Here is a 26,689-nt window from a genome sequence, read left to right on the forward strand (position 1 = left end):
TGCACGCTCCTGTAGTCCTGTTACAAAAGTATTATTCGATTTTATGCAAAGAGCTGGAGAGTTTGAAGATTTAAAAGCAAATCCAAATGAACCAAGAAATTAATAAATACCATCTGAACTTGAAGCATGCAGTGTTTATGTTCATGAAATGTGTACACACTTTGATTCTTGAAGTTCATTATACTTAATAAACTCACAAGACTCCTTTTGACGAATGAACTAGCAATTGGAGATTTAAAACTCGACATTCTAGCATGGAATACAAGTGTTTTACATACACCAATCGACTGTAATCTAAGTTTCAACCAAAACTTCAACATGTGCTTTCTAAATAACCGAAGAATTCTTTCAACAATTTCTTCAACAGAATCCGAGGAGGATATCCTTTTAGCATCCATTTCAAAAGAGCTGAAAATCTTTGGCTGCTAAGTTAAATGAAAGAGTATTATCATATGCTCATCAGCATCTACAAGTTGTCCTTAAACCAATTTATAGCTCCTTTTACAACAGACCTACAGTTTGATAGAAAGATATACAACCCCGTTAGCGTTTCTCAAATAAATCCAGCCAACGAAAACACGTGTAAAAGTAAGAAGAAAGGAAAAATACCCGGCAAAATCTGTTATCTTCTTCAAGGGGTCATCTTGATCTTCTGAACTCTTACTTTCCTCTGCAACTGGTTCCACTTGAGTTTCTGTAGCTTTAGCTGCGAAAACACAAACCACCTTAAAAATTCTAGAATCATGGGACTGATGAAATATTGAAAATTAACAGAATTTACCGGTTTGCTGAGCATTAGGAACAGGGGCCTTAGGGCGAGAACGTGGACGGGTGGATGCAGGGTTATTAAGAGAAGCAAGTTCTTCAAGAAGATCACGTTCTTGGCCACTATTACAACCAATATTAGGTTAGAACAAGACTTTTTGACAGGAAAACTTATTATTAAAAAGCATACCTGATTCGTTTTGGTATAGTAACTTTAACAGTGAATAAATGATCCCCTCGAATGGAAGGTCGGTTCAACTTTGGAGCACCTTTTCTTGCCAAAACAAGAATATCACCAGGTTGAGTACCTGCAGGGATTTGAAGTTCAGTCATCCCCTCAACTGTCTTCACCTGTAACACAATGCAATTGAATTAGAATATTAGATCAACCAATAAATAAAATAAAGTATTAAAACAAAATTAATCACCTTGGCAACAGTCCCCAGTATAGCATCAAGATAAGAGATTGAAATGGATGAAATCAGGTTAATTCCATCTCTTTGGATCTCTGGAATTTCTTCAACATCAAGGTAGACATAAAGATCTCCAGGAGGACCTCTGGTCAAACGAAAAGAAACAGTAAGAAAAAACATAAATCAAAGCGGATAGTAATAAGGGTATATCATTTCCTTGATACATCCAAACGACTGAATTAGCCTCAAAAAGAATGTATTTTCCTTCTTTCGAAGTTGTTTCAGTATATTCGCATAAAAGCTTGATGATATTATTAAGGGTATAACCGTCATTTGAAACATACCCTTTTGGACCAGCATCACCTTCACCAGTAACTCTGAGAATGCTTCCTTTGCTGACTCCAGGTGGAATTTTGACTTTAATATCTTTCTTCACACGTATACGCCCTTCACCAGAGCACTTTCTGCAGTATTCAGATATCATCTCACCATTCCCGTTACAATTTGGACATATGGAAACCTACATATCAATCAACCGTGATCAAATGCATATTAATCATGTTCTCCCATATGAAAATAATTAATAAAAATCCTTAATTACCTGTGAGAACATACCGAAAGGTGTTTGCTCTGTTCTCATAACTTGACCTCTGCCACCACAGGTTGAACATATTCTCATCTTGGACCCCACTTTTGCTCCCGTTCCAGTGCACACATCACATGTTTCAAGATGAGATAATTCAAATTCCTTTTCGGTTCCAAATATTGCTGCTGAAAATTCTAATGTCATGTCGTATCTGTAAATACATCAACTTCGTCAACCATCTTTAGCTTTATAATAAACAATTAATACTAGAATAAAATCTAACTAACGCACCGTATATCTTCGCCTTTAATAACAGTAGTGGCACGACGTCCTCCAAATCCAGCTGTATCAGCACCAGCAAATCCACCCATACTTGTTCCAAAGGTCTCAAAGAGATCAAATGGATTCGTCTATAACAATAATAAAGAATAATCAACATAATAAAATAATTCAGGATTTGTTTTGCATCTGAAAACGAATACAAGAGGTAATAATGGGTAGTACCGCATAAGCACCAGCTTGTCCACCTACTGTGCTTTTAACCCCATCTTCACCATACCGATCATACATTGCTCTTTTTTTGTCATCTGACAGAACATGACAAACTCATACTTCAGCATTCAAAGTATTGTGAAACTATGTAACATATATTCTTCTATGAAATGACCAAAAGGGCAATTGAAAGTTTATTGATTTATATACAAAAAGGGTAAATGAAGAAGCCCTAACATACCTCATACGCAGCACTTATCTCCTTAAACTTTTCAGTAGCACCAGGTTGCTTGTTGACATCTGGATAATACTGGACAGAAGAGAGAAATATTTGCAAATCATGAGTAACGTAAACTTGTAAAGGTAGTGATGCATTCATTATTATATTCATGAAACTAGAGAAATAAATATAATTATAACTGGTTAATATGTAAGCAACATCAGTGGCATTTCATCAGATTCAGATGAGATGTATGTCCATACAAAAAAATATTAGAAAAAATACAAATAATAGGAGAGCTGACTTAATAAAATGCAACACCCTGAGATTTAAATATTAAGCTTAAAGTAATCCGAAAGTTCGAAACAAATTATAACTAGAAAGTTGGCTTGAAAGGCTACAACTGAAACATGAAATAAATCTGAAACCAGATGATGTTAAAATGATCAAAGATATAAATGCAACATATGAACAAATCTTCAACTTCTCCACCACTTCATAGTAACGAAAGATCTTTCTATTGTAGTCCAAAATATAAACAATAATGAAATTAACGGATGTTTGGATGCGTGTTTTGAAAGTTGAAACTAACTGTTGACGGGTGAGACAGGCATTTCCATTAGTTCAATAAGGTTGATTAAGAGTGGGTGACGTCATCCTAACAAACCTTCCCTCTCGTTTTATAAATAAGTGACACCACAGAAATAGATAGATAGAGAGGATCAACTGTAATAACAGAAGAGAGTGATACAAAGTTTGAATTTTCTTGTACTTAACACTAATGGAAATTTAATGAAGTGGTGATTTCATTTCTTGAACTTTTGAGTGTGTTTTATTAAAATTCAAACTTGCTGGAACCTATTTTAACAAGTGGTATTAAAGCCAAACACATATTGCAAAAGAGGTTTGAGAAACTGAGAAAAAAATTGCATATATCCTGAAAGGTAAATGAAGTATTGGTAAGGCTGCTGATCTTTGTTATAAAAAAAGATTAAGCTATATTAGTGAGAAGGGTTTGATTGGTTTTGCTGAAAAAATGAATGGCAGATCCTAAGGTTAGATGTATGTGGGATTGTGGTCAAATTTGAGTGTTAATGTACAGTAGGAGTAATCACTGTGAGTTATTGGGTTGACAGGTCTGTTTCATCTGCAATTAAATTTAACACACATTTGATTGCGTTAACTGTGTCACTGTATATTACCTATCATTGTAGTCAAAAGTGGTTTGAGGCGCACAGACGAGGTGTCTGCACCACAAGCCCTCAGGTAGAACTCAGTCACACAAGGCAAGGAGCCATCAGAAGACATTAGCCAAGCGGAACCGAGGTGAAATCTAGTTCTTTTTTGTTAGGTTTTAATTTAGGTTTTAATCATTTGGTTGATAATGACAAACAACTAGTCTTGTTTGTTTCGGTGAATTGCTATTAGTTTAAGCTATCTGTAAACGACTTACTAGTACGGATGCAAAGATGTTCCTTAATCAAGTCCAGTAGCGAGATTGATATATTCTATGGAATACATTGTGCCCAACTTATCCCATGACATAAGCGGCATGAGAATGTGAGATACTAATCAAATCCACACAGAATTCACTAGCAAGCTATGAAATGAATATTGAGGTACTTAAAACTTAAAAGGAACAAGTTATGAAGGTATACTATATGCGTAAACACGAACCACGTATCCATTGATACGTAAATGCTGAACTTTCTAGTTACTTTTGAGTACATTGTGCTTACTGAAGCTATAAATAAGACTATACAGTTAAACGTGCTGTTAACTAAGCTTCGATAAGTAGCTCAACAACTGTTGATCCATGTGATAACCAGAGTGCTATACATATGAGTAGTAGTGGTGTACACAAAAATGAATATTATTCAATAAAGTAGTGATTTTTTTTCTTAATTCTTGCAACATGAATAATTAAAAACAAATAATTAAGAGAAAAAACAAGAAAAAGATTGGTAATTTAAAAATTAACAAAAAATTAAACTTTATATAAGACCTATTTTAATCCTAAACAATAAAAAAAACTTATCATCATTATCATGTGTTTAAAGTTTAAACATTTCAGCTTAAACCAGCATCCAAACACCCTCACATTCAATAAACCAACATCAAATCAATAAACACAATAACCTCAAAATCACCAAAAACCCTAATACCTGACGAGCCAATTTCCGATAAGCAGCTTTAATATCTTTAATAGTGGCAGACTTGGGTACTCCAAGGGTCGAATAATAATCCGCCGCAGCGAACACAAAAAACCCTTTACATCGCTTGCCGTATAACCTCTTATTACTACTGAATTGCGAAGAAGAAACACAAGCCCTGTTAATATTATTATTACGGGTGAAGGAGAGTGTACCGCCGCCGAAGAAAGATGAAGAGGATGATGATGGTGAAGAGTGGGTGAGAGGTGATGAAGGGATGAGAGCGAAAGAAGAAGTTGCCATTGTTGTTGCAGGTGTGTGTTGGTTGTTCGAAGATGCAGACCAGGTGTTCGACGATATGCCTCATGTTTTTTATTTAAAATAAATAAAAGATTGTTGTTGTTGATCAAAGTGACTTGCAGGAAGAGGAATGAGGTGGGTAGAAAATTGTGGGAACAAGAGAAAAGATCATGTGGTTAAGACTCAATTTTATCCAATCTACTCATGCTAAATTTTACTTTTTACTGTAGAATTACATAAGAGCATTCTTATCCAATCTTTTATATTTTGTGAGAGGGTGTTTTTATGATTTAGAGAGAGATTTAGGATGTTATGAGTGAAGAGTTTTTATATTTTAAAAAACGTAGTGATTTTTCTGTATATTTAAAAAGTTATTGTATACCCTATATAATTTTTTAATATATTTTGAAAGTGATTGTGAGTGAAAGAAAGAGAAATAGTAATGATAAAGGTATAAAAAGTATTATTTAATTGAAAGGGAGAGATAAAATGTAATGTGTTTAGTGTAATTTTGGATTTAGGGATAAGAAGTTTGATGGGATGCTCTAACGCATAAAAAGTTGTTCGTATGACCCTTCATAACCCGTATAAACGTGTATGAGCTAATCGTATAAGTGATGAGTATGGTGTCCAGATGTATTTTTAGCGTCCAAATTTCACATGTGTTTTAGTATTTTAATGTTATTTTACTTTAAAAAAAATATAATAACTTGTTTAAACAATAAATAGTATAAAACACATTTATTGCACGCTAATTCCAGTTTTAGATCGACACTTTTGATCACTGTGAGACTCTGACCTCACAACTTGTAAATGGGCATAATTATGTACACACGATAATACCATTGAATTAGAAGTCCTCACTGGTTGTCATTCCAGCCTTGTTTGGGTGATAAAGATTCTTCTTGTCTTTGAAAGTTAAAACCATGATTTAAAACCTAATATAGGATAGATTGTCTTGGCGTGTTTAAAACTAGGAGTAAGAATATACAAGTGTATGTGTAACGTTAAAAAATACTTCACCAATTAATTATCTCCTATTACAATTATTACATTTAATAATTACATTTAAATGTAATGGAGGAAAACTAATTTTAATAATTAATAAATGCTGGATAAACTTAAAATAGTATATATATTAATATAGGGGCAATTTCATAAAATAGTAACCAAGTTTCAAAAGTGTTTCAATTAGGTCACTCAACTTTAAAAAGTGTTCCAATTATGTCACTCAACTTTCATATTTTATTAAATTAAAGGTTTTAACATATTTTTTTAACGTTTTTATTTTTTGTTTCACATATGAAATCTTTTTATCTTTTTTTTTATCTTGACGTTGAGTGGCGACGTGAATTTTACTTTTTATTTTTGAATTTTAATATAATTAGCGTTTATTAATTTTTTATAAATATAACTACATATATTGCAAATTCCGACCCCCACATCTTATCCTCTATTTCTTTCTTAACAAACAAAAAAATCGGTGAGACTCGATTTGAAGATTTAGTGATCCGATTTGAGAAAAATATGCATGAGTGACCTAACTGGAACACTTTGAAAGTTGGTTACTATTCTATGAGATATTCTCATTAATATAATAGCTTTAGAGCTCGTGTGATGCACGAAATGCTTGAAAGAAACGTAATTAAGTTATAGAAATCAAATGATTAAATTTTAAAAAGAAACATCAAATTATATGGTTTATAAGTTCAAATTATATTTTCTAATAGAATATTCATACAAATACATGATGTATTCTTACACAATTTCTTTATAATTACGAAAAAGATGTACATAATAATTTAATAAGTTGTAGTTATATATTTTAATTGGATAACGGATTTAAAAAAAAAGATGATAAAATGTTTCATTATAAATGACATAAAAAACATGATATTTAAAATTAACATGTATAAAACATATTTTTGTATTACAGTTTCAAAAGAGATGGATAAAAACTTCATAGATTCATGGAGGACTGGAGGTTGAATGAATATGCAAGTTTAAAATTGTTATCCATTGATAATTTATTCTTGTCTTTATGATCTTAGACTTATAATTATTGTTGAATTTTATCACATTTATATCCTACACTCAAAAAGTGTGTATAAATTGATTTAATAAAAAAATGGCAGATCTGATTTCATAAATATTTTGATCATATTGATATAAATACATGCATATTATTAATCCATATAATTTAGGTAATTAATTTTTTGATTAAAGGATGAATTGATGTATTTTGATTACACTGACATAAATATGTTTTTATTAAAAATAGAATAATTGTATGAGCGAAAATTTTAGGCTGGGGATGAATCTTTAAATGACATGTGTCCCAAGTTAAATTTTTTATTAAAATAGGTATATTACACTAAAAAAGTAGATAAAATTAATATTAATAAATGACAGAATTACAAATTTTGTCATTTAAAAAAAATCAAATTACAGTTCGTGTCATTTTTTTAGTTTCCTTGCAGGCGGTGTACTTAAACTTTTTTTTCTACATGTTATGTCCTTTACGCTAACTGGTTAGAAAAACTCAGTTAAATACCCTCACGTGAGCCGCATTTGAGGGCGTTTTTTTCTTTTCGTCTGTACCTGCAAACAAAATCCCTTATTTGTTTAATTTGAACATTAAACGATTTATCTCTCTCTCTCTAACACACCACCACCTGACAACCACCCGATAGCCAACAAATTCGGCAGCATCTTCATCTCTCTACAAGAAAGCACCACCAAGGCCTTGGTACCGTCTCCGCTGCTTGTGACGACCACCGCCGGGTTAAATACCATATCAGACCCCATCTGTATATGCTCTCTCTCTCTCTGGCCAACAAATCTGTTAAGAAAGAAGGTGTCGGCGGTGTGGTGTTGCGGTGTTCCGAGGCGAAACCTAGATCTGGTGTTTCAATCGACAAACCCTAGATCCGGGCCGCCATATCCATCGTATGAACATTCCCACCCACATATCCACTTGCCTCAAAGTAGTTATGGGTTTGGTGGGTATGGTGAGGTTGAAGTAGTAGACAGAGAAGATGAAGTGGTTGCCGGAATTTAGTGACGGTAAGAAGCCGGCGGCGAAGATGGAGTTGTTGGATTTTATGAACTGGGTATCAATTGGTTTTGAGTTTTGTTGCTGTTTTGAGATTAATTTTGTGCTTGTTTGTTTGAAGAAGAACAATTGTTTGGACTAATTGTTTTCGGGTTTTTGATTTTATGAAATGGGTATTTGATTGTTTTGAGTTTTTACTGCTGTTTTGAGATTTATTTTGTGTTAATTTTGTGCTTGTTTGTGGTGGTGGTGGGTTGAATGGAATCTGTAACGAGGTGGCCGGAACTTATGGTGGCCGGAATTTATGGTGACGGTGGTGGCTTAGAGAGAAAGAAGAGAGAAGTGGAATGTATTATATATATATATATATATTTTTTTTTTCTTTTCTTTTTTTAAATTTAATGATACATTAAAATTACAATTATGCCCATCACATGTCTGGCACATGTCATACTTAACTGAGTTTTTCTAACCCAATTAGCGTAAAGGACATAACGTGTATAAAAAAATGTTTAAAGTACACCGCCTGCAAAGAAACTAAAAAAAAGACACGAACCGTAATTTAGCTTTTTTTAAAGAACAAAATTTGTAATTCTGTATTAATAAATAATATTAAGCACTACCTAATTATCTTTAATGTGGTTTGTCGACCCACATAACAACAAATGTAAATGAGAGGAATGTCGAAGTGTAAGAGAGGGATGAGTGAAGGTTTTGTATGAAAGGAAGGTCTTTAGATTTGTTACGGTCCTAGGAAATTTTTTTCTTTATTAGCTGTGTCATCGTGAATGAGAGAGGGATCTGTGAACCAACCAATAGCATATGGACTAAAACAATTGTTTTTTCATTATATTTTATTAAGAAAGAAAAAAATGGAAGGGAACACAAAACAAAAAGGTTTAAAACAAACGTATAAAACATGTTGTTTAGATCTTTCTAGAGTTTCTTCTATTTCACTAAACTTATCTACAAGGCAGATAAGATATTTTGACATTGTTTGCAACTTTGTATCAATCTCTGGCCATCATTTTGCCAATCATGTTTATTAAACGCTTTAAATAAAACTTGGATCAATAAATAATAAGTATCAGAAACTTTTAAAATCGATTTTTTTTTTGTTAGAATGACTAACACACACACCCATTAATTCTAGTTCTAAATCTACAAGCTTGCTCACTCTCAATCTCTCATCACTTAATAAGAAGCACCACTATGTACATACCGTGATATCATAAGACTAGAGTCCTTCGCTAATTAATAACTTGTCGGTTATCTATCGTATTTAACTGTGATACGAGATAATGAATTGAAATGAATGCTAGATAAACTTAAAATAGTAATATATATTACACTTAAGATACATGCTAGATTAACAAATAATCTCTAAACACTACCTATGAATATCTTTAATGTGGTCTACCTCCCCGACGAACACAAATGTTAATAAGAGAAACGGGCGAAGTGTAACATAGTAGAAAGTTCATGTCCGTGATGAGTGGATTACTAGTACCGAAAATCATCTTTACAATGGATGGTTTGGCGTTTTAATGATCGCTAACTTGTTGACCCAAACTTCGGTATTTTTTTACCGCGTTACTATTTGTGGACCGGATTCTGGATCTATACTTTATGGAAAGTAAATATTATTTCATGTGCCATTATTACTGTTTCTATGGATATAGTTTTGCATTTTTACTCAATACAAAAAGCAAGATACATTGATGAATGATCAGACAATAGCGGTCCTCATGAACTAATCGTTATACACTTTTTACTTAGTTAATTGGTGTAACTTGCTACACATGAACTAATCGTTATACACTTTTTACTTAGTTAATTGGTGTAACTTGCTACATTGGTTGTGGAGGAAATGGTTTCGAGGTTTGTTGGTTGTTTATGAAAGTTTACCGTTTGAAAAAAAAATGTGCTTGTAATTATCACACATTGACATTGGTGTTCAAAAACCTACATAACTTTATGATAGATGGAAAGCCAATTTCCATGCTAATTGAGCAAAGTAATAGCGCCCCAGTCATCGTATTTCCACCATCAAGTAAGCTTAGGTCAAATCAAAGCTCGTATTTCACGCTACTATTTTGGTAATCCATCATAATCTCATTTTCGGCATTAAAAAGGGTACATAGTTATATAGTTTAGTGAAAACGAATTTCCATATTTATAACTTCGAAATTAATTTATGTAAACTTGTAAGTCAAATAAATTTTAGGTAATTAGACACATGGCCCGACTAATGGCATCTTGCCAACCTTGACACTAGCCATCATCAAATTACTGGTGACCTAAGGTGTCTCACTATAAACAAAGTCCTTACCGTGTAGAACTACTATACTTACTACACAAAATAAATGGTTATATTAAATGCGCATAAACTTGCTTAACATGTCGTTATATGAAACGAGCGTTACATGTCTTTGTCAAAACACATTCAAGTTTTGCATAAATAGGCTCAAATGAAGCAACAAAACAAGCAAGCAAAGGCTTGGTAAACCGAAAAATCCAAATATTAAACTGAGGTCTTATACATTACCTTAATCAACCATTCTTCGACGTTTAGAACATATAACCTACTTGCCATTAACCTGGCAAATGCAAATCTCTTGAAACAAAAAAAAAATTTTAAAAAAGTTCAATAACAGATGTCTATCCACCATGCCAAACACAAACATAAACTTCACCTCTTTATTAGAAGATATCAGGATGGAATCGTCCGGGAATGGAGTTGTTTCCCTGGGCTTGTTTTAAATGCATTGTCAACGCATAGTTATTCACCTGCAAACATCAACAACATTCAAGCAACTTGAATATATATATGCATGTAATTCATTTTACTATTTAATAGAAAACATAAGTCAAGTTATAAGGGTTGACCTCAAGTGTCCTAATCTGCTCATGACATTGGGATAATAACTGTTTCAACTGCTGCACCTCTACTGTCCTCTCATCAAATTCTTTTTGGCGTTCATGTTGAATCGCTACAGCACGTTTTAATATTGCATTCTCCCTCAAAAGAACTTCAATCTGTTCCTTGAACATCATATTTTCCTGAAATTAATCGTACAACCATATTAGATAGTTGAAAAGAGTACACACTACACACACATGTATGCTTGTGTTGGGAAAATGGGAAACTTGCCTTTTGAAGGGTTTCTGCAGCATTACCAGCAGCACGTTCAGTTATGGATTTCTCCAAACTATTAAGTACCCGCATGGCACGAAGTCTAGCATCATCAATGCTGGTAGCACTTGTCATTTCTGTCACAAACAATTCAACCCAATCTGCACCATTTTTGGGTGAGTTTTCTGAAGGAACATTATCACTAGCAGTAACCTGGCCTATATAAGTCAGTGAAAGAACAGTATCCGTTAAATGAACAATAGCATACGAAAGCCAAAGTGTAAACCTGGAGATGAAATCAAACAAATTACCTTTATCTATTATTGTGACTGACTGCACTGGTGAACTTTTGATCCCGTTCACATATCCAAGAGAGAGCTCATTGAGACTCTTGATGGCAGAATCTAAATCATTCCCACTCCTTTCTAGTGCTTCTTCCAGAAGCTAAAAACACAGTTATGTCTTTCCAGTTAGAATATTAACATAGAATAATGGTGACGTAATAATAGACACTAAGCTTGACATAACAAAATGTAATTGCTGACTAATTCACAATCACATAAAACACTAAATTAATCAGACAAGATGACCCGCAGGCATAAACACTGTAAGTGACATATGTATACACCCAAATCACCATCACAAACAAACAATAATACAACCACGTCTAGATTCTATCATACACTTTTCTTTAATTGAGAAAAACACAACTTGCTTCAGAAATCAGGACTCCATCACATTCAAACATTGGCTAATCCAGGCTTAAAGTTGATAAACCATATTAAACAATTGCTGAATCTGCTTAAACGGTTAAACCTAACTATCCGTAACCAAAAAATAGCATACAGTAATGAACCATTCTAGACATGTACATAGAAGCGTTGTAACAGTAATTCAATCAATCTACATAATTTGAATTAACAATGAATCAACCGTATTGAATCAACCCAATCACAAGCAAAGGAAACAGAACCAGAACATAACAACCACATAAGTTGAACTAATTAGATAAGACATACGACTACAATATATTAAAAAACACAAATCACCATCACATAGAGTCTAAAAACACACAATTTGATTCAAGAGCGTAGGACTCCCATCACACATCTAAACATCATCTAATCCAAAGCCTAAACTTAATAAAACCAAATTAAACAATTGCTGAACCTAGGGTTTTAACCTAACTATCAATTACCTAAAACCAGAAAACAGTAATTGAGCAATTCCAATTCCATGAATAAATTTGCTGGATTCGTCAATCAATCTACATAATTTGATTTAATAATGAATCAACCGTATCGAATCAACCCAATCACAAGCAAATAAAATTGAACCAAAACATTAGGTTAACATACGATTACGATAGATTTAGAAACCCAAATCACCATCACAAACAAAAATAATAATACAATACTTTTCTCAATTGGTAACCAAATTAAATAATTACTTAACCTAGGGTTTTAACTTTTAACATAATTATAATAAACCAAAATAATATCATAAAGCCCACAACTTACAATCCACATTAATTAAATCAATCTAAACATATATAATTCCAATTCAATTCTAATAGTAATTACTAAACCAGTAAACCCATCAACCAATTACCAATCTACCTAATTTCAATTAATCACAAGCAATAAAAATGATACAAACTTAACAAATTCACAACAACTGAGTGTTAAAAACTAATAAAAACCCTACCTTCTTATCCATATTAGGGAAAACCAGCGTGAGCTTATCAACGAGAGACGGCGAAGGCGGCGAATTAGCGAAAGACGAGAACCGAACAGGAGAAGTCGAAGTGAAGCAGCGAAGTTTCTTGGAAGCCGGAGGCGAAGCAGAATTAGGCGAGGTTTGTAGGTCTTCAAAGAACGATCTCTTCCCACACACAATCGCAGACATCGTTTGTTCAAATCAATCAAATTCAAACCAAATAGATATCCGATTCGATGTGATTGGATTGGATTGAATTGGATCCGATTAGATCAGAAACATCCGCCCGAGAGAATTTTGAATTGAACCTAGGGTTAGGGTTTTGTATTGTTGAGAGCAGATGAAGATGAGATGATGATATTATTATTATTATTATTATTTTCTTGGTGGAGGAGGAAGTGGTGGGTTTTATAGGGTGAAGAGCGCGTGAAAAGCGTTTTAAAAATTGTGCTTTTTGACTAAGTGACACGTTGGATCCCTATGGGTTTTTTTTACTTTTGTTTTGTCATCATAACTATTTAGGGGAATTTATCTTATCGTATTGGTGTTTTCTTGGATCTATGATATTGATATGTTTGTCCACTTATGATGGTTTATTTTTGGGTTGGTTTGCATCGGTTTTTTATCTATTGTGGAGGTAGGATTTCGGTATGGTTTTGATGATCGGTTTTTTCACAAAAACTCTCAAAACTGAGTTTAGGTGAGCTTTTTATGCTTTCAATACAGAATACATAATACATACATAGAAATGAGTAATTAAAATTATTAGGGAAAACAAGTCGTATGGTCTAAGGACATGACGATTTTTTGAAAGCTTTTATGTTTTCTTATTATTGATTAGGCTGTGAGAAACTGTTCTAATATGATAGTTGATTAGGTAAAATTTTAGATCGTTTTATTATGGATAGTCTTATATTCACATGAGAATATATCTACAAGATCATTTAATGCGATTAAATTTATGTTTATATCTGACATGATTTACATTTTTATACTATTTGTTACTCGCGCGTGTACTATGATGTATTAACTTTCGCAAGTGTACTATAAATTAGCGAAGTTAAAATGTGTGTTATCTATATGATTCATACTTATTAGGGTTTAACATTTGGTGTTCTATCTTGCGATTATTAAATTTCTATAATATCAACTCAAAGCAACGTAAGATATGTGCGTTTTGTAAAACATGAGATATGGATACAATATTTCTCGGTTATATGTTTGAATTGGAATACTTTATGCATCAGAAAATGATTATAACAATGCAAGTTAAATAAAGATGAAATCTCTCTACGATTGTTCTTGTTGATTCTATATAGTACATTATTGATGGATATGAAAATTACCGCAATCACATTTTCTTTTAATCGTAAATATGAAACATTCGTTTTGTCTATACATGTAATATTGTTAATAAACTGGTTTTAAGTCACTGGCGAGCGAACATGATGTAGTCACTCATTAATTAAGTGGGCTAAAAGCTTCAACATGTTCTGTGAGTTGTCATGAACATCTAGAGCTATAACATAAAACATACCGCACTCTTATCTTTTGATAAGTTATAAGAATGTTGCATAACATCACTTGAATGAGTAGTTAGCCAATTTATTATAAATCAACCACGAATAATGATTGATCTTGTAATTATAAAGGTATTTTATATTATTGTCATCGATAATATACCATCCATGCATACCAAATCTATCTCTATGATTTAACTCCGCATGTTTAAATAAGGTTTTTTAACTAGTCATACTCATTGTCTAAAGTTCATACCTATAGTTATAGCTATCTTAAGGGGGGTGTTTTTGAAATCCTTATGTAAACTCCTTATAACATTTTAATAAGTTAACAAGTTACAAAAATGTAATTTATTAACTTTAATCTCTCACATCAAAACCAATCTCAAACACTCTATTTCTTTTCAAAAAGTTAATAAATTATAAATTGATGAAAATTAGCAATCCCAAACACCCCTTAAGACACACGATAATTTTTTATTGTTATAATTATTAATAAGAATATTTGTTATTTAGGTATTTATTATTATTATTATTATTATTATTATTAAACAAATACTATTATAACATAGCTCGCGAGCCTACTAGATATGATGCGAGGCTCGAAGGTTCTTGAATCTTTGACTTCTTTCACTAAGATTCAACATCTATTTGAAGATGGCAGTCAGGAGATGCATAACAGGGTCAAACAACTTTCTTGAAGGAACTAAATTATGTATGAACTTTGGATAAACTGGAAGACATTATTGAAATAAAACAAGTTGCTTATATTTACAATAAAAACAGCTTCCAAGTTGGCCATTAGCATTAGTTATAGTTACTTACATCAAACACAAGGTCCATTTAATCATCTAGCTATACACAGGAGCCACAGAACCGTCCCTCGCCAGCATATTCGCAACAGGCGACGGTAACCACTTCGCCTTTCCCCCACCGCTCTGCCCATCTTGACCCTGACCACTACCACCACCTCGTGCCCAACCCGCACAGCCTTTCTTCAGTCTAGCACCCACGCCATGACCCACCATGAACCCAAACTTCAAAGCCGTAAGCACACCGAATGCAATCATAACTGGCCTCACAGCCCAATGATGATCCTCAACATGCTGATACGTATCCACCAAAGTGGAACACGTATCGAACGAAACATGCTCAACTTCACCCGGATCAGCTAGATACGAATCACACTCGCCTTTAAAAACAAATTTCCCAGGAAAACGCACAACTAGACAACCGTTTGGAAGTATTTGTGTAATCTTACCAGTCGCCCATATTCCTTCTAGTTTATGTACCCATGGAAACCGAGGTGTGACCACATTCTCCTTTAGTTTCACAAACTGACCCACAGAAAACGGGTCTGCCATTTGGAGTTGAGAACAGTGTCCTTTCCATAGGGTCTCTAGTCCTAAAAACCCGACACTTACAGTTCCATCACGGTCTATCGAGTGTAGAATGCCAATTACCGAATGGCTTCGGCTTGGCTCTAGTAAGTGCACCCAGTCACCAGCGGCTAACCCAGAAGTGACCCGTTCTAGAGTGGTGATGTTAACCCTTAATGGGTTGTGGATTCTTTGGACTCGAACCAGAACAAACCCGTCTCGATCAGTGTCTTTTTCCAAACCGACTACGGTTCCTTCGGGTACAGCCATGTTTTTGCAATTGTTTGGGGCTTTTCGGGACCGAACAATATCGCCTACTTGCAGATGATCTTTTGATAGAAACCATGTGGAGTAACTGCTACCTTTAAGTGTTCTGTCTGATGATATTCTGTTTTCTAGACCAATCCACTCTCCATCATTAAACACCGCATCGCGTGAACTGCAAAATCAATTTCAATTATTTATAATGAATATGTTGTCCAACAACCAGCAGTAGTTGTTTTTCTGCTGTATACTTGTAATCATCATAACAGTTTTGACTGAAACGAGTAGGCCTGTAAACGAACCGAACGAACACAAACAAAGCAGAATCATGTTCGTCAACTTAACCAAACAAATGATCGAACACTAACAGTTAAACGAAGGAAGTTTTCTTGTTCGTGTTCGTTAAGAAAATGAGCATGTTCCGTGTTCGTTTACAACACAAACAAACAGTTCACAAACGTAAACGAATACAAAAGAACGAATATAATAAACGAACTTAGATGAACAGATATAATTGAGTGGACAACAAACGTAAACTTAAACGTGAACATCAACCTGTTTGGCTAAAAAATTGATAACTAAACAATATTGTAGTCAGTGATACATTAATTTCATAAAACTAGACTAAATTGTAGTGGACATAAATTAATTTATAATGAATATATAAACAAACGAACTTAAAGAAACATAAACTAATGAGCATAATTAACATAAACGAACTTTCACGAACATAAATGAAAGAACGAGACATTGTTCATGTTCGTTCATTTAACTAAATGAACAAAAAAAGTTGTTCGTGTTCATTTGTTTAGCAAATTTACAAACATAAATGAACTTCCCAGAGGACTCGGTTCAATGAACGTTTAGTTCGTTTACAAGCCTAGAAACGAGTCATCTTCGTACGGGTCAGGTTGAACCACAACATCTTTCACACTGAATAAAATGACTAAGAGGTGCTTTCAACCCGTTTCCCGCGTAGCTAGATTTGATGATTTCATTCATTTGAAGTAAAATATAATCAAACACAGGATTTAAATACAAAACATAATCAAACGCGCACATAGAACTTACCTTTCAAAAGCATGCAGAATATCTGCAATAAGCGGACGATTACGAAGTTCATACTCAAAACAGCCATTAAGAACATTTTCAACAGCAGGAGGTAGACCATTTGGAACCTGCGGTTTTTCTCGTTTCACCACAACAGAATTGTATATCTCACCAACCGATTTACCAAACCATGGTTGTACACCTGTCAACATCTCCAAAACACAGCACCCAAATCCCCAGCTATCAGTCTCAACACTAACAGGACCTCTAACTTCTGGCTCCCATTGTTCTGGAGCCATGTAATTAGGTGATCCAAGCTTCAGAGACATGTTCGGATCAGGCAACTGGACCCCACGAAGAAGAAACGGGATCCCAAAATCTCCAAGAACCACTTGATCATGTTCATCAAGAAGAAGATTAGTTGGTTTAATATTCAGCACCAAGACACCTAACATATGCACTTCATGAATTCCTTTAGCTAATCCCACTCCATACCTGCAATATATAATATAATCGTTAGTATTTAATAGTCTTGTATGTTAATCTTTATGAGCCTATTATAAAATCCACCTCAGCACATCAGGCAATGCAAGTTTTCCGCCTTTAAGCTTAGCCATTCGATCACCAACCGACCCCTCATAAAACTTCATGATGATACAAATTTGTGGAGATGCCTGAAAGTAACAGATTTGTGAATTAATCACATAACATGTTATAATATATGATACTAGTTAAATATATAAGTTGCTACCTTTCTAGAGATACCGTGCAACCAGCAAACACTTGGGAGTTTACGAAATCTAAGGAATAAATCCTCAAACTTTACCATAAACTTTGGTATATCTTCTTCTTTTATAGGATGTAGCATCTTAATGGCCACCTCATGGTACTCATCATAATCATGTGAAGATTGATGATGTGTAGCCAACCAAACATCCCCAAACAGTCCATGCCCGATCCTGTGCTTAAGTTTCAATAACGAAGCATTTATTTGAGGATTTGGTAGATTCGGTGTTGCTACAACGGTTCGAAGATGTTCAGGATCACCTTCATAGAGCATATAATCAAAAGAAGGCGGTGTCGGATCTGTTCCTACCTTTTCAGCCATTTGCTTTTAAAACTGCATACACAAAAAGAATACACAGCTGTCAATTAACTAATTAGACGAATTCCCATCGACCTAATAACCGTAAAGATAATATTCATCTTCTTAAATAGCTAAATCAAATAATTAGTAACCATAAATAATTTTCCATAATCACAAACCTAATAACATAATTAACATGTAAGAAGCCTTAAAAGGTAAAAGCTTCTATACTCTATACATCAGTTTCTCTCATCAAAGTCACACTAATCACAATTATAGCACATTAATATGTTATTAATCTCTTAATTCTTCACAGTTTAAGCAAAGTAAGCCATATGACACAAATCAATGATCACCTAACCTGATACTTATACACTGTAAACCCTAACCTACTCACTACTCAGCAAGCATGCACTACACAGTACACAATAAACAATTCGTACGGAATTAAACTGGTGTATCGATGATCTACCATCACATAATTACTATTTTTGAATATTTAGGGCTAACAGTAATAAAACATTCATCAACACAAAAGGAGAGTGTAATTAAACAGACAATCAAGTATAAAATCAGTTCAATTGAACATACAGGAGGAAGAAGATACAATTGATCGGTGTAAGAGTGTGTAATTGTTAAGTGAAGAAAGATCGATTGAAGTAACGTACAGTTTATATGATAATCGGAGGTGTAAAACGCCAAACGATCGAAGAATTTGTGAATATTGTTGCAGGAATGAAGAGTGTACGTTTGGGAGTCGTGAAAGTGAAGTCGGTTGCAGCAGGAGGTGGAAGTCATGGTGCACAAAAAAATATAATACATATATACTAAATCGTCAAAATTTGTGTATCGGTATCGAAAATAACTATCAGTATTGTGGGCCAAAAAACACTACCGCGATTTTCGAAGCATTTAAAGGTGACATATTGGTAACGAAAGTACTTTGTTCAATACTAGTATCAGATACTATTTGCTCATCCATACTGTGAAGGATGTTTAGACATTATTTTTTTGTCACGAATGTGATTTTGATGAGTTAATTCTCGTGTAGTTATTTTAATTTTAACCTAAAAGAACTTCGTTATGAAAATTGGTTAGGAATGTGTATAACTGGTTTTGATAGTGGTCAATATCGCAATCAAAGAAACTAGTTTTGTTTGTGGATTATGTATTTTTCTTCGAGATTCACTTATCTTGTGACAAAGTAAGAAATAAGAGGTTGTTTCTTGTTTTTACAGAGATTAAGTATGGTCTTATGGGTGTGACTATTTGTAAGATGTTTGGTTACGAGTAATTCTGTTTTTCATCAGAGACGAAACAACGAAACATACTGAGATTGACTTATATTTCACTTGCTATCATCGACAACTTGAACCATATGTTCCATTAGCCTTGCAAATTGTTTGAATTTTCATAAAAGCATAATTGGCTTCTCGGTTTATTTGACGCTTTCAATACTTATTTGTTAAATTGCGAGATTGAAGATGAGAGGAAAAAGAGTGGCATAATAAAACTAGATATAATCTTAATATTATATTGGGCTTTATATGTATTGGGTTATAATTTTTAACCACTTTAGCTAAGTTTACCACCATAGATAGCTTTCCTAATTATTGTCGTGTTTCATTTGTTTTCAGTGTAATTATCTTTCTCTAATAACAAAACCCTAGTCATATTCTACGTATATCATCGTCTATATACACCAACCACCAACTAATATCTATATAACATGTATATAAGTATAATTAATTATGTTCGGATTTAGTGAAAACATTTTCACTAAAACTTTTACAACGATTTATTTATTTAATGGCATGTTCACGCCTTCTGTTACAATAGTAATAATAAACAAGTAGAGAATCACACCGATAAGCCTATTATTTGTAAGCAAACACGAATAATCATAGGCAATCGCTTCATGTAACCTATTAAACCTATTGAATGATCATTTGAATTCGCAATAAGAAGCAAACGACACCTTATGCTTGTGAGCTTGAGTTGGTAATTTCACATTGGTGGCCAATCCCACTGATTTATGAAGGCAAATCATATACCAAGACATGTCAATTTGCCACCATTTTAATCCATGTCTAGCTGAGTACTCAAAAGCATGGTGATTGTTATGCCACCCATCTCCAAAGGTTGTTATTGCCATCCACCTACATGTATTCGACACGTCTCGTTTAAACCAACACTATATACGTTTTATGTATAAGAATTTTGAAATATACCAATTGTTTGTAGAAAAATCTTGTGTGTTCCAATCTCGTTCTCCCCATATATGGCCAGCTGAGTTCACTAGGAATGTAATGTGGAAAAACATTGTTGTCCTATCACCCTGCTTGCATTTGTGTATGTATAAAAAACTCTAGTGATACCTATATGACTTAATCTAATAACAAAAATATTATGTGACAAGTTATGTCGAGTTTACCATAATCCAAACGAGGTAGGAGAAACCACCCCAAGCATAAACGAGTGTCCCAAATCCAAGTATATGCAAGAAGTAAGTTCTTTTGATAAATCTATAGAACACTTGTTTTTTCAAATCTTCAACATTTTTATGCTCCCGATACTGGAAAAGTATATTTTCAACAACATTTATACATTAGTAGCATGAAGAAACTTAGATTGATACAAATGACATAAAGTTATATAAGCATCCACCTTCTCCATCATATGGCCACTGTCGAATAACCAACCCATGTGACTATACCAAAATCCGTGAATGGGACTATGTGGATCTTTCTCCGAATCAACATATTGATGATGATACCGATGGATGCTCACCCAAAATATTGGATCCCCCTAAATATATACAGAAAAGCAAGAAACCATTTGGGTAAAAGAAAGGACGAGTCACACCTGTATAGCTTAATGAAAATTGAGTAAAAGAAATAATACAAACCTGTATAGCTTGAACCCCTAAATAAGCACACATGTATTCAAGCAATTTGGGTACCTTGAAACTATGGTGCGCGAGAAGCCTATGGTAAGATATGCTTACACCCAACATTCCAGTTAATAGGTAAACCAAAAATGCAATCCAAAAAGCATCCCAACTGAATGTAAATGGTGCAAAGAGTGCCAAAACATGTAGAAACAAAATACCATATGCCATTTTAGCGTCTAAGGACCTCCATTTTCGTCCCACTAAGAGGTTTATATTCCTTGTTACCATCACATTATTCTTTGAAGCTTTTGCTTCAATTGACGACATTGTTTTATTGTATTAGATGCGATCTTAGAATGAGTGACTCTTGGCTCCTGCCTAGCAGATAATGTATATTACACACTTGCTATTAAGTGTGTGTTGCACGTATTTATATAGAGAGGAGTCCATGCATGAACTATGTACCTATACATATATCATTTGTACAAAAGTCCAATTTGGAGGATGAGCGAAGTTAAAGCATTTAACTCTTAGAGCGGAACATGTCGAATTAAAAGATTACATCAGATCATAGCAAACTACACGGACTATGACACGACTTTAAGTAATAACATAACCTAAGCTCAAACCAATTTTTTTATTACATAAACATGATTTAGGTTTTAAACTTAGTATATAAATTTTATTCTAAATATTAAAAATGTTTGTTTTTTTTAAATAATATGACCTTAAAAAACTAATTAACAATTAAATTTCATTCCGAACATAATAATTTATTTACAATTATTTACAAGTTTAAACAAATAAAAAACTTACGAACACTTTTTTTAATAAAATATATATTAAAACGTTTATAGAAAAACTAAATAGTACCGTGTTTTAGATTTTTAAAAATGGTTAAATGTTGTAAATTATTAAACAAAAATCAAAATATTTATGAAATGAATTGCTTAAGAAGAAAAAAGAAAAATAAATTGAATATGGCCCATATTTATTTGAGTATGGATTTGGGTTGCAACTTATGTCGACATGACAACTATGACAACTAGGTTGTGATGTTTATTGAAATATAATATATATTATTTATTTCACATGCAACTTATTCATAATTTGAGTTTTCAGTAAAAATAGTCTTAGAGGCCCTTTAGAAGATAATAGCTCGGGTCGCTTCTAACCTTTTTAGAATGTAACCTAGTCAGCATTTTTTTAATGCCCCCCCCTCCCGGCGGAATCCAATGTCCCCCCCCCCCCTCCCGGCGGAATCCGCCCAGAGTTCATAAAACATTTAAACAAATTTTAGGAGGGGCTGCAGGCTGCTCCATTAATATTACAACCCCGTGTTGATTTTTTTTTAAACAATCAATTTTATTCAACAAAGCAACATAGACTAGCAACAAGCTACACTATACATGAACAAATGTACATTAACACCCCATTATCACTTCTTTAAATACATCATGTTAATTTCCCAATCAGTTCCATCAAATATTACTCCTATTTATAACCAAAGGAAGGTACACCTTAACATACATACATACACAAAGCCTCCAAGCGTAATGCTTTTACTCTTTCATTTAATCAAATTTTAATGGGAAATATTTAAATTGTACTTCTAGGGCATCATGATTCATTTTCATGCAATATGCCGTATTAGAGTATTCTCAAACCTAATCTTTAAATTTTTGTGAAAAGATTTTATAAATTGATTATGATTGTTGAAACTTGAAAGAAAAAAGTTGGTGATATTTTGTACCCCGTTTATTATTGGAGCAATTACATATGCCCCGTGTTAACTTAACTAATAACATATATCCCAACAGTAAACTTTTACTTACATATATCTCATTCCTTAACCATAAATATTACATATTTACCCATTCAATTAAAATTATCATAAAAATAACTATTCCCCTTTATTATAATAAAACTATGATTTTATTTAAGAGAATTATGTGTATTGAATTCACATATTGACTCCATTAAACAAAGAAAAAGAAATCACAGACTTTGGCTTCAATCTTGGAACGGTTGAAATTACCCGTCAAGAAAACAAACTTGAAACTAATCAGTGATTCTAGAATCGGTTTCATGTGTTTGAGTACTGAATAGTTTTTGTTGTTGACCAATTATTAAAGTAACATCAATTAAGGGGGTGTTCTTATTTTTACCTCCTTACGACTTATCCAAAAGTCATAAGCTTGGTTTAAAAAAGTGCGCTCAAGGCGAGGTGAGGCGAGAAGCGACCCAAGGCGAGCACCTCAACGCTTTTGCCTACCCAAGGCGAAGCCTGTTAAAAAAGCGAGCGCTTTTTGCACTTTTGTGCGAAGCGAAAAAGCGAGGAGGCGAAGGCTTTATGTACAAAAAGCGACCAGTTAACCCATTTTCAACTTAACCTTTATAATTAGTCATTTCTAGACTTTTCACATGTAGTAATAAACTTTTGAAAGTTGAAACACTTTTGAGTAGTATTCTTTTGGAAACACTTTCGAGTAATTTGTTACTCGATAACTTGGTTTTATGCGACTTTGATATTTCGGGCAAGTAATATAGTACTCGAAAAATTGTTCTACGCTACTTTCGGAATTTTATGATATATATATGTTGATGTTTTAGATGTTTAATATATATTATAATTTGGTTTGTATATAATATGTGGCATATAAATAATTAAATATTTATTAAAATAAGGTCGCATTGTGTTCAAAAAGCGTTCGCTTTTATGCTTTTCGCTTTTCGCCTCGGCTTAAGACTTATTCACTTTTGTTCGCCTCACGCTTTTTTAAACCAAAATCATAAGTTAAAACTTTGTAAGTTATGGAACTTTTCAACTTAAATCTCACACACATTTTTAACTTTTCAACAAATAAGTTATAAGGAGTCAAAATTAAAACACTCGTTAAATCGGAATCATTAAATCCTAATTCCTCTGCCTCGTGAATGAAATTCAGTCGATGACGAAAGAGGATGATTCAGTAAAGGCTGGCGGCGGCGACATTGAGTATGAAATTCAACCGGTAAAGAAGGGTGATTCGTTGCTGTCTTGGAGGCTTGACGGTGGCCGCGTTAAGTATGTAATTCTTCTCTGGATGAACAATCAGTTTCGAATTTAGTTCGCTTAGATAGGTTTGTTTAATTTCATTCCTGTTTGGTTCGTAATTTGATAAGGTAATTTCAGGTTGGTTATTCAGAAAACAAATAAGCGATTTCACTTATTTGGGCTGCTCTGCTCTTCCTAGACCGATTAAACCTCAGAACCAAAAAAGGTAATATCTCTTTATGTGCATATTTTGTGTCTACAAAATCAGAAATTTTGTCTGTTAAATTTGCCAAATCAATAGTCTAGAATGAATAGATGGATAACGGGTATGGTAGAATTAAGCCAACATTGAGTGGTTTGTAATATTAATTAATAATATATATCTATACCAAAGAACCTCACAATCATTTCTAATTTTATGTTTTGATCTTGATTGCAGGTCTAGGGCTTTATTAGGCTTTCAGTTCTGAATATGATAAGTGGAACAATCGGTGTCCAAAGGGTTAAAATGGAAATAAAATTGAGGTATATCACTTGCCATCTTATTAATTCTTTAATATTGGTCTATATGATTGAACCAAAAGGAATGCAGCATCAAAATTATTCAATCTGTTACACATTCATTACAAACACAAGATATATAATATGATTATGAGACACACATTGATGCCAACATCTAACCTTAGCACTCACAACAGAAATGGGGTTGTTTGATGTTAGGTTCACTATGTTTTACGCCTTAAGTATGTAATTTTTTAATGCAAAGTTGTCATCTTTTTGATAGGTTTAGCTGAGAGGTTTATAAAGAACTACTACAAAGTTGTCATGGATTTGCCTTCAGTTTTTCTTTTTTGGTTGATAGAAGTACTGGCAGAAAAGGAATTTGTATAGGCAGACTAGCAACGTTGGCATAAATCCGAGATAGGTTAGTCCATAAGTATAGTTCAGTTTTCAAGTAGATGCATTGAATTGGGTAGGATTTCTCATTTTATGTCCATGAGTAGGCCTATAAACGGACCGAACCATACACAGATGGTACTTCTATCAACCAAACAAACATTCACTTTTCAACGTTGGCATGTTCATGTTAATTAATTTAACTTTAACCAAACACAAACATGTAATCGGACCTTTTTTTGGTCACATTCATTCATTAAGAAAAAGAAACGTGAATAAACGAACATAAATGAGCATGAATAAGCGAACATAAATGAGCGTGGACTAACGAAGATAAATAAAGGAACGTGAAAAAACGAACATACAAAACGTCGGTCCATGTTTGTTCATTTAATTAAATGAAAAATAATGTGATTGTGTTCGTTTATTAGATAATTATCATAAATAAACTTCCTATCAAACTATTCATTGCGTTCGGTTCATGTACAGGCCTATCGATGTCATTTGATATCAAACTGAATGTAAAAGACAAATTTACCACACCCTCAAACAAACATAATATTTTATTTATTGATAATAAGTGAAGATAGCCGGTCTCCAGAGAGGTAATAAAGTTCAGCGACAGCCCGGAGTTCTGCAAGGCTCAGTTGAAAAACTGAAGGTAAATCCATGACAAGAACATTTTTTTATATCATTTACTTATTCTGTGATCTATTGTGTGCTACGTTTTCAGAAAAAAAAATTAGAGAAAGGTAAAGAAATTGAAGACGATGAATTAGACCCACTCTTAAAGACATGTATACACCACAAGATACAATAAAGGAGTCCAATATTCATCGAAACAAAGAGGTTGAGTGTGTCAGAATATTAATGAAAGTCATAACAAAGATGGTATTCACTTCATTCGTTTTCATTGACGATGACCCACCAAAGGTTTTAGTTTCACCGAAATTATCATCAAATGATTTAAGGTAAAACATGTTATTGTTAATTTTGTTATGTTCATGTAGATTAGTTTGTGGTTAGTGACAATGTTATTTACTCTTCACAGCATGGAAGGAAACCAACCCTACAACAGGTGTGATCCTTTCTTATGGGTTGATGACAATGACAAGCCACATCCTTTGTTTAACCAAGTAAAAGAAATAACTGTGCAAGCCTTCGACTCATGGTTAGCATATATTAGGAAACTGTTGTGTTATTTAATGTTGGAAGCAATCAATACAACAGAGACGTTCAGCTTCAAATGGATCATTTTGCAAGTATTTTTAGGTTCATCCGTTCATAATATATTTTCCATTGTTTTTGCTTTGTTTGGACTAGCTGGTGCTTTATGTTGCTCGCATTAGCATTTTTAGATGTTTAAGGGTTTGTTTTGCTTTGTTATCAAACCTAAACAACATCCAAATCGACCGCCACTGACCCCCGCAATGCTGGAGTCAAAATACTAGTTTTATATTAAATGGGGATACATGTAACTAAAAGTTTATGGTTGGATATATATGTTATTGACCATGTTAGCAGGGGGGGCATATGTAATTATATATATATATATATTTTTTTGTAATATTTTTTTGAAATTGGTTGTGAGTAGAGTAGAGATAAACAATAATAATAAATATATAAAAAATATTATTTAATTAAACATGAGGAAAAAATATAATGTTTTTTTAAATGCAATTATCATCTTGCTACCTAATAGGCTAATATCAAAGATCTCATC

General features: G+C 33.3%; 4 protein-coding genes and 1 long non-coding RNA gene across 6 annotated transcripts; 1 reads left to right on the forward strand and 4 right to left on the reverse strand.

Annotated features, from left to right (window-relative positions):
- Positions 1-215: 215 nt before the first annotated feature.
- On the reverse strand, positions 216-5,110 carry LOC143587857 (uncharacterized). The gene is made up of 11 exons (XM_077069027.1): positions 4,642-5,110; positions 2,494-2,566; positions 2,269-2,369; positions 2,056-2,174; positions 1,780-1,975; positions 1,523-1,698; positions 1,194-1,323; positions 956-1,116; positions 782-888; positions 610-706; positions 216-512 (listed from the first exon to the last, which is right to left on the reverse strand). The coding sequence occupies exons 1-11, from the start codon at positions 4,930-4,932 to the stop codon at positions 467-469; spliced, it is 1,497 nt and encodes a 498-aa protein (XP_076925142.1). The 5' UTR covers positions 4,933-5,110; the 3' UTR covers positions 216-466.
- A 5,396-nt stretch (positions 5,111-10,506) lies between these two features.
- On the reverse strand, positions 10,507-13,201 carry LOC143585846 (uncharacterized). The gene is made up of 5 exons (XM_077067532.1): positions 12,828-13,201; positions 11,432-11,564; positions 11,139-11,338; positions 10,874-11,047; positions 10,507-10,774 (listed from the first exon to the last, which is right to left on the reverse strand). The coding sequence occupies exons 1-5, from the start codon at positions 13,026-13,028 to the stop codon at positions 10,688-10,690; spliced, it is 795 nt and encodes a 264-aa protein (XP_076923647.1). The 5' UTR covers positions 13,029-13,201; the 3' UTR covers positions 10,507-10,687.
- A 1,930-nt stretch (positions 13,202-15,131) lies between these two features.
- LOC143587864 (protein KINASE OF THE OUTER CHLOROPLAST MEMBRANE 1-like) lies at positions 15,132-18,933 on the reverse strand. The gene is made up of 5 exons (XM_077069034.1): positions 18,808-18,933; positions 17,801-18,172; positions 17,623-17,726; positions 17,074-17,547; positions 15,132-16,177 (listed from the first exon to the last, which is right to left on the reverse strand). Exons 2-5 carry the CDS (start codon positions 18,158-18,160, stop codon positions 15,211-15,213), a joined length of 1,905 nt encoding a protein of 634 aa, XP_076925149.1. The 5' UTR covers positions 18,161-18,172; positions 18,808-18,933; the 3' UTR covers positions 15,132-15,210.
- Positions 18,934-19,990: 1,057 nt separating this feature from the next.
- LOC143586658 (palmitoyl-monogalactosyldiacylglycerol delta-7 desaturase, chloroplastic-like) lies at positions 19,991-21,359 on the reverse strand. The gene is made up of 5 exons (XM_077068151.1): positions 21,048-21,359; positions 20,807-20,947; positions 20,574-20,714; positions 20,371-20,477; positions 19,991-20,298 (listed from the first exon to the last, which is right to left on the reverse strand). Exons 1-5 carry the CDS (start codon positions 21,357-21,359, stop codon positions 20,085-20,087), a joined length of 915 nt encoding a protein of 304 aa, XP_076924266.1. The 3' UTR covers positions 19,991-20,084.
- Positions 21,360-24,361: 3,002 nt separating this feature from the next.
- LOC143585855 (uncharacterized) lies at positions 24,362-26,277 on the forward strand. Of its 2 annotated transcripts, XR_013144608.1 has the most exons (4): positions 24,362-24,594; positions 24,854-24,994; positions 25,456-25,937; positions 26,018-26,277. It is a non-coding gene; the product is annotated as an uncharacterized LOC143585855 (long non-coding RNA). The 2 variants fall into 2 exon arrangements; XR_013144607.1 differs by having other exon boundaries at positions 24,362-24,994.
- Positions 26,278-26,689: the final 412 nt, after the last annotated feature.

The sequence above is a fragment of the Bidens hawaiensis genome, unplaced genomic scaffold (genome assembly GCF_021521415.1).
Source record: "Bidens hawaiensis isolate Kalapana, Puna unplaced genomic scaffold, B.hawaiensis_p1.1 tig00001575_1, whole genome shotgun sequence".
Taxonomy (NCBI): Eukaryota; Viridiplantae; Streptophyta; class Magnoliopsida; order Asterales; family Asteraceae; genus Bidens; species Bidens hawaiensis.